At 34.0% G+C, this 15,667-nt stretch overlaps 3 protein-coding genes and 3 long non-coding RNA genes across 6 annotated transcripts; 5 read left to right on the forward strand and 1 right to left on the reverse strand.

Moving 5' to 3' along the window:
- The first annotated feature begins 697 nt into the window (after positions 1 to 697).
- On the forward strand, positions 698 to 3,262 carry LOC128673581 (uncharacterized). Its single transcript, XR_008405095.1, has 2 exons — positions 698 to 895; positions 2,728 to 3,262. It is a non-coding gene; the product is annotated as an uncharacterized LOC128673581 (long non-coding RNA).
- Positions 3,263 to 4,129: 867 nt separating this feature from the next.
- LOC135309816 (uncharacterized) lies at positions 4,130 to 5,503 on the forward strand. Its single transcript, XM_064436245.1, has one exon. The coding sequence runs from the start codon at positions 4,130 to 4,132 to the stop codon at positions 5,501 to 5,503; it is 1,374 nt and encodes a 457-aa protein (XP_064292315.1).
- A 926-nt stretch (positions 5,504 to 6,429) lies between these two features.
- Positions 6,430 to 8,912, forward strand: LOC128673582 (uncharacterized). Its single transcript, XM_053751529.1, has 5 exons — positions 6,430 to 6,572; positions 6,836 to 7,074; positions 7,271 to 7,363; positions 8,098 to 8,232; positions 8,784 to 8,912. The coding sequence occupies exons 1-5, from the start codon at positions 6,548 to 6,550 to the stop codon at positions 8,850 to 8,852; spliced, it is 561 nt and encodes a 186-aa protein (XP_053607504.1). The 5' UTR covers positions 6,430 to 6,547; the 3' UTR covers positions 8,853 to 8,912.
- A 657-nt stretch (positions 8,913 to 9,569) lies between these two features.
- Positions 9,570 to 11,229, forward strand: LOC128673583 (uncharacterized). Its single transcript, XR_010370029.1, has 3 exons — positions 9,570 to 9,982; positions 10,072 to 10,173; positions 10,688 to 11,229. It is a non-coding gene; the product is annotated as an uncharacterized LOC128673583 (long non-coding RNA).
- A 564-nt stretch (positions 11,230 to 11,793) lies between these two features.
- Positions 11,794 to 13,041, forward strand: LOC128673630 (uncharacterized). The gene is made up of 2 exons (XR_010370028.1): positions 11,794 to 12,107; positions 12,646 to 13,041. It is a non-coding gene; the product is annotated as an uncharacterized LOC128673630 (long non-coding RNA).
- A 202-nt stretch (positions 13,042 to 13,243) lies between these two features.
- Positions 13,244 to 14,560, reverse strand: LOC128673585 (uncharacterized). The gene is made up of 2 exons (XM_053751533.1): positions 14,155 to 14,560; positions 13,244 to 13,635 (listed from the first exon to the last, which is right to left on the reverse strand). The coding sequence occupies exons 1-2, from the start codon at positions 14,395 to 14,397 to the stop codon at positions 13,378 to 13,380; spliced, it is 501 nt and encodes a 166-aa protein (XP_053607508.1). The 5' UTR covers positions 14,398 to 14,560; the 3' UTR covers positions 13,244 to 13,377.
- Between the last annotated feature and the right edge of the window lie 1,107 nt (positions 14,561 to 15,667).

Consider the following 15,667-nt stretch of genomic DNA (forward strand, 5'->3'; position numbering starts at 1 on the left):
CGGAAAATGCTCTGATGAGAGAGAGAGAAATAACAGAACGCACTAAAAGAGGTACTTTCACACATGTAAATTGGAAAAAAGTTTTTCGCAGTTCGTCTCATATAATATATTAATATATGTCCCTATGTACCTGCATAAATAATTTTATATTTTCTTTCAATGGCAACATTCAGATGACGATACTGGTACAACTAAGGTACACAAATATTGCCAATGGAGGCAAAAAGCGCCAATTTTCAATATTGTTGCAGATTTACGACCAAAAATACCTTCTACGCAATCGTGGTGCGAGTTTAAAGGAAAAAGAAAGGATTTAGTGGATTGGATTATCCTGAAAATAATAACACTAGGTATTTTAGGTTATGTACTGCATTATTTGGTCAACTGTGATCATAAACTGATAAACTGATATAAACTTGAAGATCTTACCTGTATGAAGTCCATATTTTATTAAGTCTTCACGTGTGAAGTGTTCCGAGCTTCTTTTCGAAATAAACGTTTTAATCGACATAGTAAAAGGCGGCAAAGCTTTTGTGTACCTACCATACAGTGCTGTACTCTGGCGGGATAAATGTGCAGTAATACTCCCTATTATGTTCTTCTGTGGGGCAAAAACTATAATTAGGCCATAGACAAAATAGAAAAAAAAAGAAAAAGATTTTTTTTTCTTAAAAAAAAATCGTCTGTCAAACAAATTTCAGTGAACATCAACACGTGAACACAAACAGTAAATTATTATGAAAGATAATATAAACACAATAATTTAATAAAAATGAAATAACACTATTATGTGCATCTGAGCATTTTTGCGATGCAGTTTTCGTATTAAGTTAATTGGGGACGGTATAGTCACAAATTTATAGACCATGGCATTTACAATCGTATAAATAAATAGGTAAGAAAGTTTTATCCATTGTTCCACGCCACTCACTTTAAATATATTTCAATAAGCATTGCCATACAAAGCTGCCAGCTGTCTGGGCACCTTACCTCAAAGCAACGAATTGCCGGGATTAATATTTTTGAAAATGTACATTCTTTTAGTTTTAATTTTGTGCTTAGTTAACAATGTTATAAGAAATATAAATGTCATAAAAATAAATATTTATATATTTCCTTAATTATTTCAATGGCTCAGTGACAAAAAGAGGTTTTACGGTAGAGAATTTCAGCTTCGAAACTTTCGTCGCTACATACGTTAGCTGTTGTTTTACTAATAACGTTTGGTGCTTCTTATTGCAGATCAGAAACCGTCTTATCGATCCTAGACTAGATGTTTCCCATTTATACCATCTTTTTCTATCGATTTGTATGAGTCCTCTCTGAGTTTTAAACCTTAGTTTCATTCAGGTTTTTCTTATCGAGTATTACATATTATAATAATCATTGTTATAAACACATTTTCGCTTGGCGTTTTAGGCTTAAAACTCTAAGATCAAATTTTACGGGAAAGGAAAACTGAATGTTTGATTTGAAAACTGTGCAAAATCATTATAGATACAAAGTTTGAAACTTTCTCAATTAGTTTTCGTAAAACCCTACGTACTTATTTTTTTTACCTGACTGTAAAGGACAATACCCTTCCTTTATTTTTTTATTAATTTTCTATATTAACGGATGATAAGTAATATGATGCAATTTTTGTTTACCAGGTTCTTTAAACTACGACATTAACTACTTAAACCTTCAAAATGAGGACGCCAATAATGGATCTAGCTGTAGAGATAAAGAAAGAATGCAATTCAATTTATCTATATATACGGCAAAACATATATGTCTTTAGCGCTGTTTTGTTATGTTTTGTCATGCTTTATGTTCTAGGCCATATTGTGATCAATCGCTAATTTAATAACTATTAGTGAACTTCTAAACTGCTGCTGCTTTAGCTGCTTTTATAGGGTTACTGGTATCAAACGCAAAACCTCCTAAAGACTTGAGTACATCAAAACAATCACCTTGTATTTTACGAATTTTCGCGATTCGTAGTTTTGTTTTTTAATAAAAAAATACAATCTAATTTACGATTCTACACATCTTAACTATGTAATAGCCAAGCAACACAAGACAACACAGTAGCGTTATGTAGCGGAATCGAACATAGAGTTAACGTGTTAAAGAAACGACATTAACACTAAAAAAAATATTTTTTATTTATTACGTTTAGACAAAAATCGTAGAACAAAAGTTGCTTGTTTTGATGTACCCAAGTAGTTTTTAGGAGGTTTTGCGTTTTATACCAGTAACCCTGTAATAATGGCATGTTCATGGTTTTCCATATAAAATGATAAAAAATATTTACAATTTTACTTAGCTAAAAAAATAATGAAGATTTGCAACATTTTTTGTATAAATATATTGTATTAATTCTATTGAAATTAAAATGTAATTAAGCATTTGGCAAATAAAGTATAGAAATTAATGCAAAGATTTGTTAGATTTTTACCGTACCCCGATACATTAAAATAGTTAGCCCTGCATGCATTGAGTAGGTTATGTATTGATGATCTGTGTGTATACCCTAGATACTCATTATTTTTACCCGACTGCAAAAAAGGGTATTGTTTTTTATTAATTTACTATATAGATTAGATTACCCGTCATATCACGCGCGGCTCGATAGTACAGCGATCATTATTGTTATTCAATTGTCTTTATTATCTCTAACCTAGGGTAATATTATTAAATTAACTGACGATAAGTGAATATCATGCAATTTTTGTTCACCAGGTTGTTGAAACTACGACGTAGCTACTAAAATCTTAAAAAATGATGAAGCAAACGGAAAGGGATCTGACAGTAGAGATAAAGAAAGAATTAAATTTAATGTATCTATATGTCCGGCAAAACATATATTTTTTTAGCGCAGTTTTTTTATGTTTTGTCATGCTGTATGTTCTGCGACATATGGTGTTCAAGGGCTAATTACATAAGTGTGAATTTCTTAATTGCTGCGTGCTTTTGTATGATAGCATGAAAATGTTGATTGTTCTCCATTTATAAGTACAAGAAATATTTAGAAAAGACATAGCTTACCTCAATGGAGATTTACCCTGTTATTTATAAAAAACGTTAAAGCACACAAGTTTTACCTCTTTCTGTCAATTACAAATTGTAAAGTGCGACAGTGACAAAACATATTTTAGTGTTAATTATAAAAAATAATGATGATTTGCAACAATTCTTGTAAAAAAATATTGTAATAATTTGATCGAAATTATAATGTAAGTATTTGGCCAATAATGTATTAAAATTATTATGATTTGTTAGATTTTTATTTTCTCCGTATTCGATAAAGTGGCCTGCATGCATTGAAAATTCAATTGTTTGATTAAAATTTATATTTTGACTTACTACAAAATGACTTTGTTTATCTCATGGAATTACTACTAATTTAATGACATGCAAAATCATGGAATTACTGATTCCATGGTTTATCTAAAATAAAAGTTTAAAGTTTATCTAACAAAAGATCAAACTTACATCGCGCATACTAGGCGTCGCTGCTGTTGAACAAATTTGACAAGAAAATTACTGCAACAATATTTTTAAATTTTGTCCATCTCGGGACATATACTTGTCAATCTGTGGTTGTCAAACACATGGATTAATCCATAATCCTAATTTCTACTTACACTATAAATGTGAAAGTTGGCCTTTGTCTCTGTATGTCTTGGTTTCATGGCTACAGGTTATTGAAATTGGAATAGATATAGTTAAGTTAATGACCCGACATCAAACTGCTGCGGGCAACAGCTAATCCTTATCCTGACATAATATAAAACAAGTCCCCTATGCCGCTTGTTTGTTCGCAATAAATAAAAAAAACTACTGCACGGATTTTCTTATGGTCTTCACCAATAGCGTTATTCGTGATTAGTTGTATAATTGATTGTTTTTGCACGAGTGAAGCCGCTGGAGGGATGGGCCGCTATAGTAGAACCGCCTAAATGAGTCCTCGCCCGCGGAGTACAAGGGGCGCGGGGGTACGACGACAAAGGGGACCGAGAGAGGTGCGGGCGGCGGGCGCATTCTTGTAAAAACTCAGTTCGCTCGCTACGCGGTTAGCGATCACACGTGTTGACAGTTGCGGACGCCTTGTGAAAGTTATACATGAGATTACATTCTCAAGATGAGTCGAAATGTTTTCGGACATAGAATTAATAGTCAGTGCAAACAAATGGCGTTTAACGTATATGAATATTTTAGAAAAAAGAAACTCGACCCAAATTCTGATGAATATAAACAAGATATACCTTTAAATAAAACTGTAGCAGAAGTTACTGGATTATCAGAAAAGACTGTATCTAGAATTGTACAACAAGGGAAAGCATTAAATGACAACGAGAGATTTAAATCACCAAGAAAACCAAAACAGGTTCGTAGAAAAAGAGTGGAAATAGACGATTTCACAAAAGGAGTGGTAAGAAGAAAAGTCACTCAGTTTTACACAATTTTCAAAAAAATACCTACTCTGAAAACTTTGAACGCTGTACTTAGAGAAGAGAATATATTACACTGCGGCAGGGAATATTTAAGGCTATTATTACATGATCTAGGTTTTAAATTTAAGAAATGCGGATCTAAAAGGAAACTCCTTATCGAACAGCCAAATATCACATCGTGGAGGTGGAAATACCTAAATACTATTAAAAAATATCGTAGAGAAAGAAGACATATTTTATACCTTGACGAAACTTATGTAAACGCGTCTCATAACGTTTCAAAATGTTGGCAATCAAAGGATGAACTTGGCGTTCTATCTCATATTGGTAAAGGGGACCGTTTGATCATCGTACATTGTGGAGGTCAAATTGGATTTGTAGACGGAGCCCTTGTGATATTCAAATCCAAATGTAAAACAGGTGATTATCACGATTCTATGAATTTCGCAAATTTCAGTAAATGGATAAATGAAAAGCTCATGCCTAATATACCGCAAAATTCTGTCATAGTAATGGACAACGCAGCTTATCATTCGGTTCGAGAAGAGAAAAAGCCAACTATGGCTTCTACCAAGCCAACTATGCAAGAATGGCTACGACGACATAACGTGCCTTTTGATGAAAAACTTAGAAAAGATGACTTATATAAATTAATTAAAAGCCATTTCACAGAAGATATTTACAAAATTGACGAGGTATTGAAAAGAAACGGACACGAAGTATTGCGTTTGCCTCCATATCACCCAGACCTGAACCCCATTGAGTTGGTCTGGGGTGATATCAAAGGACAATTAGCACAAAAAAGTATCGACTCTAATTTGGACCAGAAAAAAGAAATATTAGAGAGATTATTTGCTGAATATCCCAAAGAGAAATGGGAGAATTGTGTTAAACACGTGATTAAAATCGAAGACGAATATTGCAAACATGATGGAGCACTAGATGAAGTTGTTGATTTTATTATTAATGTGCAAGACGATTCTGATGATTCTGATGATGGCTGTTTCGAAAGTGAAGAATCAAGTTCCAGTGATACTGATATTATGGACATAAGTGATTGATTTATAATTTTGATAAATTTTGCATAAATAAATATTACATACATAACTTTATTACCTTTTTTTTACCTACATATCATACCTATATATCATAAAATCACATTTTTATCGAATTGTTTTGTATGAAAAATAAAAATTTGAAAATAACAATAATCGAAAAATGCTTATGCTATTTAATTCATGTACGTGGTCTCGTTGATACCATGGAGATATGGGATAACAAAAGGAACACGTTGTATAGTTTACAGTTGTTTCATTCAAATTTTGTATAGCCATTATTAATTTTTTAATAAAAATCTTCACCTGTTTGCCGCTAACCACTATGACTTCACATATCTCAAGAAATGTCCAGTAACATTTCGCCTCTTGTATTACACGCTACGCTCGACCGCCGCCCGCACCTCTTTCGTTCCCCTTCGTCGTCGTACCCCCGCGCCCCTTGTACTCCGCGGGCGAGGACTCATTTAGGCGGTTCTACTATAGGTGACTATACATTCACAACTATCCCAACTAATATTGTAAATGCGAATGTAAGTTTGTTTGTTACTCTTCTCGCATTATCTACTGCACCGATTGTTATGAAATTTGGTACACGGTTAAAAAATATTCTGGAATAACACATAGGGTAATTTTTATCCCGAAACTCCCACGGGAGCGAAGCCCCGGGCGCAGCTAGTTAATGATAAAAGTTTATACCAGCTACATCAAACTCAGATATCAACGCGAATGCTTGAATGAACAATAAATATACTCTTTTAAATTTTATTTACCCAGTGTATGCCAAATAAGCCAAAGTTTTACGGAATGGCAAAAGTATATACCTAGTCGGAATTACATTGGTACTTTATGATATTGGGTCTTACGCTTTCTTTCCATTGCTTTAAAGAAATGCTTAAAATCTGTGCCTTTCTGTCACATTAACGCAAGAATTCTGTCAAAAATATCTACATCACAAACAAAGAAACTTATCGCTTCAATATGGTTAAATAACAATATGGGATTTGGAATGATAATGATTTGGATCAGAATAATGTCAATGAAGTAGTCATGGCCAAGAGAAGAGTGTACACAGGTACGTCATATACACTCTATTACTAACCTACTGGTTTATTTAGCTTCCATTTGTTGCTACTAATCTTACTCTCTCTTCTTTCCTTCATCGGACTACTACTACATGAGTCAGATTGGTATATAAAATCAAGTGGTACGAGTTGGATTCGAACCTGGGACCTTTCGATTCACAGGTCACAGTCTTAACCATAACATCACCACCGCTAAAATTAAAATATCTGCCCCTTCAAATGTCTGAGAGTAACGAAATCACTTTTCCCCCAGGTTGCTACACCCATGGATCAGAACCTATCACGGCACTATCAAAAAGGAAAATCAAATATTTCGTAAGATTTTCCAAAGAAAAATACGATTTAATATATAATTTTGTGATGGATTACTACTTTTTGCTCGGCACTTTATTTTTCGTTTTGGTAATGAGTTTTGTCTTTCCTGATTTTGTGCATAAGATCAATACAAGTAAAGATATCATGTCATTAAAAAAGATGGTCAATTTTATGTCTGTAAGTATTATGTAGTCAAATTTATTTTTATTACAATGTCATATAACTAGATAGCTGCTCGTAATATATTATTCTTTAAATTGCTTATGAAAGCAGTGAGACGCAACCAACCAATCACATTGCGGTATGATTGTTATCGTGTCAAAATGCCTGTAAAAAATGAAACAAATTCGCACTAATAAAAACCTTTTTATAGAGAGAAGTGAGTCGTGCAGAGGTAGCGTGTCTGACTGTAGCTGATGATTTGTGTTATCTTCAATGCACCATGCAAGATGGCTTCACTGGAACTGTTAGTACGTTTCATCACCAAGTGAATTTTAGTTTAATATACTCGTAGTTTCAGCAATGTAAAAATTTTAGCATTCCAGCAGCATTTTACGGCAGCCTTAGTTTACCCGCCAAGGAAGACCGCAAGGCCAGGAAACAAAAATGAAAATATATTGCTGATCTGCCACCAGCCGAGAAGCTCCCACCAAGTGGTGACCTCCCCTAGAATTCTACAGACTCCAGGCTGGAAACAGCAGATGCAGTGAATACCAAGCTAAGGGGGGTTTTTCGGGTAACAATCTGTGTGACTGTGGAGCTATATATGTAAACCATAGCCCATATTTTGTCAAGTCTGAATTGCCCCTCGTCCTGAACAGTAGCAGACCTCAGTGAGGCTAATGACAGGCTAATCATTAGTGAATGGCAACCTCACACTACAGATAAAATTAAATAATGTTGATTTGGTTGGCATGTGGTTGTGTTGGTCTGTAGATGTTGTAAAAAAATCGCAAGTTCAACAATAATCAGCTCCGCGGCAATGCTTGTGGTTCCATTGTAGTGGTTATCTAGCTTACTCGTACTCGAAGTGAATGTGAAGGGAAGGATGAAGGGATTGTAGAAAGGTTTTATCTGACTAACCCAATAAAATTTTAATCCTGAAGGCGAATCACATCTAGTAACAAAGATAATTTATATAGCGTAGCGCTGCCTCGCTCTTGATGATACCTAATGTTATTCTAAATGCTCATTTTTCAGACGGAAAAACAAGTTAGAGACCTGTCAGTGTGTACGAGCTTCGTGCAGACCAAATCCGAGCCAGCCAGGATCGTGAGAAATTTTGGTTTCTTGAGAAGAATTTTCTTCCCAAAGAAAAGCAATAATAGCCAGCAAGTATGTACAATTGCCGTTATTACAATCATTCTTTGTCTTTCTTGATCATATTTGTACCAGCAGTCTCCCGCGACTTTGTCTTTGGTAGGTTTGTTTACACTATCTCTGTGTTAAATTTCATCAAAATAAGGTTTATAGTTTTTAAGTTAATTCTTGCAAACATTAATAAACATTTATTTCCATGCCGTATACCTATATTTCCGTGTAGAAGTATGTATATGTATACCCTCTTTTTCTCTTTGATTCTCGAGTATTCCATTATCTGCTCTAAAGCCTCTAAGCTCGGGATCGGCGTAAAAATAAGCCTTAAAATTAATTATTTTGAAGATTTGATTGTGATTCAACGACCGGCCGCTTACCTAACCTAAACCCTCTATGGTATATTTCAATAGCGATTTGAACTAACTACTAAGTATAATATATTTTAAATATTATGTTATGCGGGTGAAGACTTTTGATGGGAATGCATGAGATGGTCTAACTTCTGAATCAATGCATGCAGCTGTTTTATAATCATCAGCTCTTTCCTAATTTATATTTTTTTATTTCAGGAAATAACATTAATGTCCTACGTGTACACGAACTCGCTGGATGCCCTCCAGCCAAATGCGACGTTGTAATCTTGTGACTAAAAATTTAAAGTTATCATGTGCTATATTATAGAAATAAGTTTCATTCAAGATTTTGTTTTTATCAGAACTTTTCTCTAATGTCTCTGAATTAATAGCTCCTAGGAATACTTGGAGCGACAGTTTATATGTTTTCACTATATAATTATTAGCTCCTACATAGAGCTAATGAAAAAATGTCCCAATAAATCCTTCTATCATTAAAGTAATGCCAACAGTAAATTTTCCAACTGACTAGAAACAGTTTGAAATTTCTGAAGATGATTGAACTGTTGACCTGGAAAATAACGAGTTGGTAGCAGAAGTAATATTATAAAATGTCAGTCAGAATTCAGGCACAAGCTTGTTTATTAGTAGAAAGTAAATGAAGTCCTGTTAGCAGACAACGCTGGGTGTACAACCAATACATCAAATCTTGACCATTCTATTTGGTATTGCAATTACAAAAAAAAATAGTTCGTTAAATACCTACCGATATAAGTATGTAATGTTCTAATATTTGTGTAAAAACCCTTTTTCAACCCTCAGATCAAATTTTTCCCTTTCCCTTTCTAAACCTATGAATCAATTGTACCACGAACCCGGGTGCTTTTTTCTTCTTTTTGTTGATAAATGCCCAAACGCGGGGTCCTTTCTAAATCTATGACCTTTGCCATGAACAAATCAAGAGGTATGGGGAGATAAAAAATACGTTTGACATAATATGACAAAAAAATAGCATTCAGGTCAAATATTTAAATCATGGAAGTACCGTAAATATACTTCCATGATTTAAATTGTAATATCATGATAGATCTACAGAATCTTATAAAAATGGCCTAAACAAATGAAATATTATATACTGAACACGAGCATAACCCTAGTAAGCATCACTTTTTGAGTAACAAGATCTCATAACAAATTATGAGAACTGCAATGATCCAAAATAAAAGACACGATTGTTTTCACAATTATCATATGAACAGAGCATCAAGACAATGCCACTAAAACGATTTAAAACGGGTTGTGTAGATACTATACTCTTATTTGGCGTTTTGACATTAATTGTTCATGTTAGTATTGAAATATGGCAGAGATATGCTAATAACAAGTTGGGCAGAGCAAGGAGACACCAGTCAAAGGTAAGCATGGAATATATTTTTACTTCTTTGCATGTCGATGGTATATCGGTAAATGCTGCACCATTGTCTACTAAATCCTTTCTTGGCAGGACCCAGCCACTACAATGGCTTCGTCAGAAGCTGCCATCAGGACAGCACGACTACATGTGTTTGAGCATACGGGACAAGGACTAAGACTATATAAACTTAAGGCAAATTGAGTTTACAAGTTTATATATGTATTCAGCTCTGGAAAAATCGCGACTCTTCTCTCAGCTCTCTCTCTCTCATTCTCGCGTGTTTCCTGTTTATTTCTCGCTTGTGATAACATACCCGAAGCCCGATGTCCTCGTTAACAAATAATTTCAATGCTTTGAAGATTGTGTAATGCCTGCCTGATGCCATCCCTCTCCCGAATTCTGTCGTTGCATGTCAACTTATCCATTAATCGCCTCATACGATATCTACGGGAGGTTAGGAAATGGTTCTATTGTACGTCGGAAAATGAAAATCCCAATGTTGTATGGTAATAATGACTAGTTAAGTTATTCTCTCTCATTTAGCTTCATTCGTCGTTGTGACGCCGCAAAACCCGGGGTCAAAATAATAAATAACTTTCGCGTTTTGATGATTCGGCTGTGATTTTAGAATCAGACGCTTACCTGAAGTTAACCCAGGGTGGGTCTTGGGAAAATCAAGTTATTATGAAGTTAATTAAAATTTCAGGAAGTACCATTAATGTCGTACGTGTACACGGACTCCTTCGATGCCATACAGAAAGATAGCAACCAAAAAGCAATAGAGCAATGATGTAACTGTGTATCCAAAAATTAAAGTTCATATTTCCTACATGAAAAACTTTGATTTATTAATTTCTATTCCAATTTTATTCTGCACAGTGTGTAAAAAAACGAATATTTATCCAAATAGCTTACTTAGTGCGAACCAATCACATTGCGCTGAGGTTGTCATTGCTTCACACACAATGGAGTATTGTGATTGGTTAGCCGCGTCTCACTGCGACTCGAATGTGAGATTTAAATAGCAAAGTCGCACTACGCATACAGGTAACCCATGAATTAATTTGAAACACAAAACTTACATACTATTAAGTCCCTATTTTGATGTAGGTATTACTTATAATCTTTGACTGGGCTTAATTGTTTGACTGGGCAGTATTTTCGCAAATTCTTCGCAAACAGTCTGCAGTTTACGCCTAGGTTTGCCAACTTTTTTTAGATCAAATTTGCACCTTTGGATTCGGTACCCATAAAAATATTATAGTAGATAAAATATTATGAAATGATTGAAAAATATAGTAAATTAAAAAATATGTGTTTTAAAATTTTTTTTAGAAACCATATGAGCTTCATAAATATTATATTCGTATTTAGTTATGATGACACTTCAAAACATTATTTTTATAGACGCCTAGCGGTATTCTTCACCATAATATTGCTTATTCCTTTAACAAGGCGTCGAGATCGCAAATAAAAACATCACAATTATTTAAAATCACAGAAAATGTTCTTATATCTGTATTTTAAACAAAAAAACATGAAATCAAAAATGGTTTATATTTTATTACTTTGTAGCTAATAGAGTGTATATATGTGTGTGTGTATATGGTAGGTAAGTATTTAACATAACTAGATATTTCTAGGAAATATTTTATACCGTAGATCGAGCTGTCAAAAACAATAAAACGTATCTAGGTATTATGATTCAGACATCATGGAAATATGTCTGAATGATAGATCCCACTATGCCTTCTACTTAGTACTTAATTAAAATTAAAAAAAAATACAAATAATCTGCCAATTTTGATAATATAGGTATTCTCACTCCAAATTACGTAGTGTAAAAATGGTTAAAATAATTTAAATTACGACTAGTTAAACCTTATTACATACTGTGAAAACAGTGCAAAATCGTAAAAAATGTGGAATTGAAGGGAAAATATCAAAAACACGGCTTGGATTTATTACAAAATATGTCTTTCAGGAGAGTAAAAGCTCTTTTGGTCGACGCTGTAGTATTTTTGAGTTTCATAACACTAGTCGGTCATTTAGGCCTTGATATATGGCAGAGATATGTTGTTAACTTCGAAATAGATAATATGAAAGCAAATTTATATTCCTTAAAGGTATGTGTTTTTGGGAACTAGGTGTTATGCACCACAAAAAGTATAGTAATACAATTTAGCCGTCACAAAGTAAGTACCTTACTGCCGACTGAGCTTCCTTCCCTGAGCCTGCACCACACATAATGCAGAATCAGGGGCCTTCTAAATACAGATAACAACATCATCTTTACATATATTATGAAAAGAAGTCTTCCTGTCATGTCTGTCTGCAGAAACGCTATAAACTCAAAAACTACCAGACGGATTTTTGTATGGTTTCACCAACAGATAGTGTAATACCTGAGGAAAGTTTAGGTGTGTCAATTATGGTTTAACCCGAGTGGACCTGGGACTAGCTGATATTTGATAAAAAAGCAGATTAGTTTTGATGGTTTCAGTTTTTTTTTTCGCACGCGGGCCTTGAAAGGCCCCTTTAAATAATAAACAACTCTAAAAAACTTTCGCGGGTCCGAGGAATACAATACTGACACAGACACGACAGACAGACAGAAATTGAAATACATTGTTTCGTGAGACTTTTATTTTTGATTTGTTTCAGAATACTTTAGATAATATTCTCACCGCCTATGACAAGTTAGATAATGAATTAAACTCTTTGAAAACAAATGAGAGAGCTGTCTCATCGAGAGAATTTTACAAGTTACATACAGGTGGCCACCGTGATAAAAATGCCTTGAAAGATCGCAAAAAAATAGCTAAAGCGACTAAAGATAAAGCATGCTCCATAAGAAAACAAGGTGTTCGTACTGTGAATTTTGCAAAAATTAATGGAACTACAATTATAAAGTATCCATTGCAATCAACTGCAATGCACTCAAGAAATGACACGAGGCGTGTGCCAAGATATAATTTTTATAGCAATACATATGAGTGTGATGAACATGATTGCAGTATGTGGAAATTTTGAGTTTCAAATTAAACGAGTAATATAGTATTTATTGTTCAAATTCATATAATACCTATGCTATTCTTATTTTTATACTCTAGCCTTCAATCCCTGCACCATGAAATTAGAAAGTACTACGTGAAGTACTTACTAAATCCATGCCCTACACTGTAGCATTCAAACATTTCATACAGAGCATTTCAGAGCAATAATATATTACAACTACGATTTTTTAAATAACTAAAAAATATTATGTAACAAAACATTTTTATTTGGTTCCAAAACGTTACTTTAAAACTTTCCATAACAAACGTTTCTTTGATATTCATGATCAACTTCATTTAAGTCGTAATCCATTTTACTTGTTGCTTTGCTGCCATCTAGTCAATCTGTCCCAACTTCTATAGGTCTTTGAAGGTATCCTGTGCTTTTAATACTGTTATTTGTTTCTTGTTTTATAGGTTGAGTAATTAAAATGTCAACTTTAGGCAATTTTATAGTTTCCAAAGTTTTGGTGTCCAATGAATGTGCCAAAGCTTCTAATACTTCCATCTGTCCTTCAACTTTGGGAAGATCACTCGACAGTTTTGATATTTTAGTTTCTAAGTCGTAGTAGTTGTGGACTATGTCTGATAAGTTTTTCTGCAAATAAAGAAACCATTTGAGTGTATCTACCAGTAAGTACCTACTTAATTCCAGGCAATAAATACGCTTCCTATAACTGAAACCCATGTTCGAATTCGCTTAACTCATGCCCCACTAGTCTTTATACTAATCTGACTTATGTACGATTAGCTTTCGTTGACCATTTGTTCCGGTGAAGCACAATATTATGAGAAAATATGCACTTGCGTATTAGCTACCATTAAGATCTTTATTATCTTGAATAAAATCTCTACATCAGCAATGGTATATTCAGGTAATAAAATAGTGGGTAGGGCAATCCCAAAATTTGACTGTTGCCCTTAGCACCACCTGCACCTATTATTCCCATTTGTATTATTAGGTATTTAAATGTAAAATTGCACAATCAAGGTTCATAACTTCTAGGGGTTCACAATCAAGGTTAATAACTTCTTCATAACCTTATGCTTTCATTTATGTACTAGACTAAACCCTCATACCCTCAATGAATTACAATCGAAATAAGTAAGTACTTACCGCTATGACGTCGATATTTTTAGTAATTTCATCAATATTATATTGAGTCTTGCAAGTTTCACAGTGGTATTCCAACATCATGTAAATGACAGCAATCAAACTGGCCATGACCACGAGGCTGTAAAGCCCACTGAGGAAGCTCCAAGGTTTAGCCTCCTGCGGTGGAATGTAATCACGAAATGATGGTTGATTTTGATGAGAGCGACCTCTGCCTCTGCGATTTCTTCTTCCGTAGCATTCCATTCTCCAAATTTTACAAACTAAATTTGATGAAAACTCGAAGCCACTCTCTAATTTGGGTATTTAGTTAGATTTTTCTTTTTTTTTACATTTTGTATATTTTACTTTTTGTAAGTTGAGCTCATTTGAAGTGACAGATTTTGACAAAGGTAACGTGAAATTACTCTTTTTAAACACTTTATAATAGAGTTCTATGGACAGTTGTGTTGTGCCAGGTATGAAATAGGGTTTATTTCTACATGGAACCTTCAATGTAATGTTTTTATATCTGTGCATGGGACTTATTCTAGGTTGGCTCGTCCATGAAATTAGTAGGTACTCCGTAAAGTACATCGTTTAACTTTTTGTTTTTTATGTAAAAATTACCTATAAATAAAAAAGATAAATACAAATACCCTATTCATATGTCTTAGCTGAGCCGTCCATAGACGCTTAGTCTCGAAGGCTCTTTGAAAGATCATTCCCCATTGCTTAGTCGTGTTTCGTCACAGAACGTTGGGGCTCCGTTAATGCTCTATAGCTTTCTATTGGTTTTGACACCGACGTAGGTACGTCGAAACTCCGTCAACCGACGTCAACGTAACGGAGGACGACGAAGCGCAACGGAGCAATAAGTATGGCGTGGCTCAAAATAAGTAGAACCTGAAATTTCACAGATATTTTATTATTATTGCCAAAGCGCCATCTACAATAGTTTACTGAAATAAACATACATAACTGTAGTAATGGAGAATTGGAGACTGCTAATCGTTGCTCCATTTTTTTCGTAACTACTTCTGCTTTCTATAGATGTCTTTCTTTGAACTTTATAAAACCCTAGTACCTAGGTTGGTTCAAAACCCTATCAAAGCCATTCCTATTGTCTACCCCGAAGAAGACATATTGATACTGTATTGTCAGTAATATTTTCTTAAGCTCTTAAGCTAGATGCAAATTTATGCAACACTTTTGTTTATTTGGAATATTTAACGTTAATGGTACGCTGTCTCTACACTATCCGCGGAAAAGTTCGCTGAACTTTGATTCGGCATACATTGCTAGTTTTACATTGCTGTATATAAAAGCACTCATACATACTATGCAGTGTTCATACATTCGCATCTTTGGTTATAAAATCAAAATCAAAACCAAATCATTTATTCAGAAATTGCCTTTACAGGCACTTTTTCACGTCATATTCTAAATTAAATGATGTTTATACCAAAGTTACAAATTACTAGCATTTCGGAACGACCACTTCTGAGAAGAAATGCCGAAAGAAAGTCATTCAAAC

Source organism: Plodia interpunctella, chromosome 11 (assembly GCF_027563975.2).
Source record: "Plodia interpunctella isolate USDA-ARS_2022_Savannah chromosome 11, ilPloInte3.2, whole genome shotgun sequence".
NCBI lineage: Eukaryota > Metazoa > Arthropoda > Insecta > Lepidoptera > Pyralidae > Plodia > Plodia interpunctella.

Bases quoted from the DNA above. Each gene is read 5' to 3' on its own strand.
- LOC135309816 (XM_064436245.1), top strand. From the start codon at position 4,130: ATGAGTCGAAATGTTTTCGGACATAGAATTAATAGTCAGTGCAAACAA.
- LOC128673582 (XM_053751529.1), top strand. From the start codon at position 6,548: ATGGCCAAGAGAAGAGTGTACACAG. The intron at 6,573-6,835 runs GTACGTCATATA...CTTTTCCCCCAG, and splicing joins CAAGAGAAGAGTGTACACAG to GTTGCTACACCCATGGATCA. The intron at 8,233-8,783 runs GTATGTACAATT...TTTTTATTTCAG, and splicing joins AAAGCAATAATAGCCAGCAA to GAAATAACATTAATGTCCTA.
- LOC128673585 (XM_053751533.1), bottom strand. From the start codon at position 14,397: ATGGAATGCTACGGAAGAAGAAATCGCAGAGGCAGAGGTCGCTCTCAT. The intron at 13,636-14,154 runs GTAAGTACTTAC...CTTTATTTGCAG, and splicing joins AAAATATCGACGTCATAGCG to AAAAACTTATCAGACATAGT.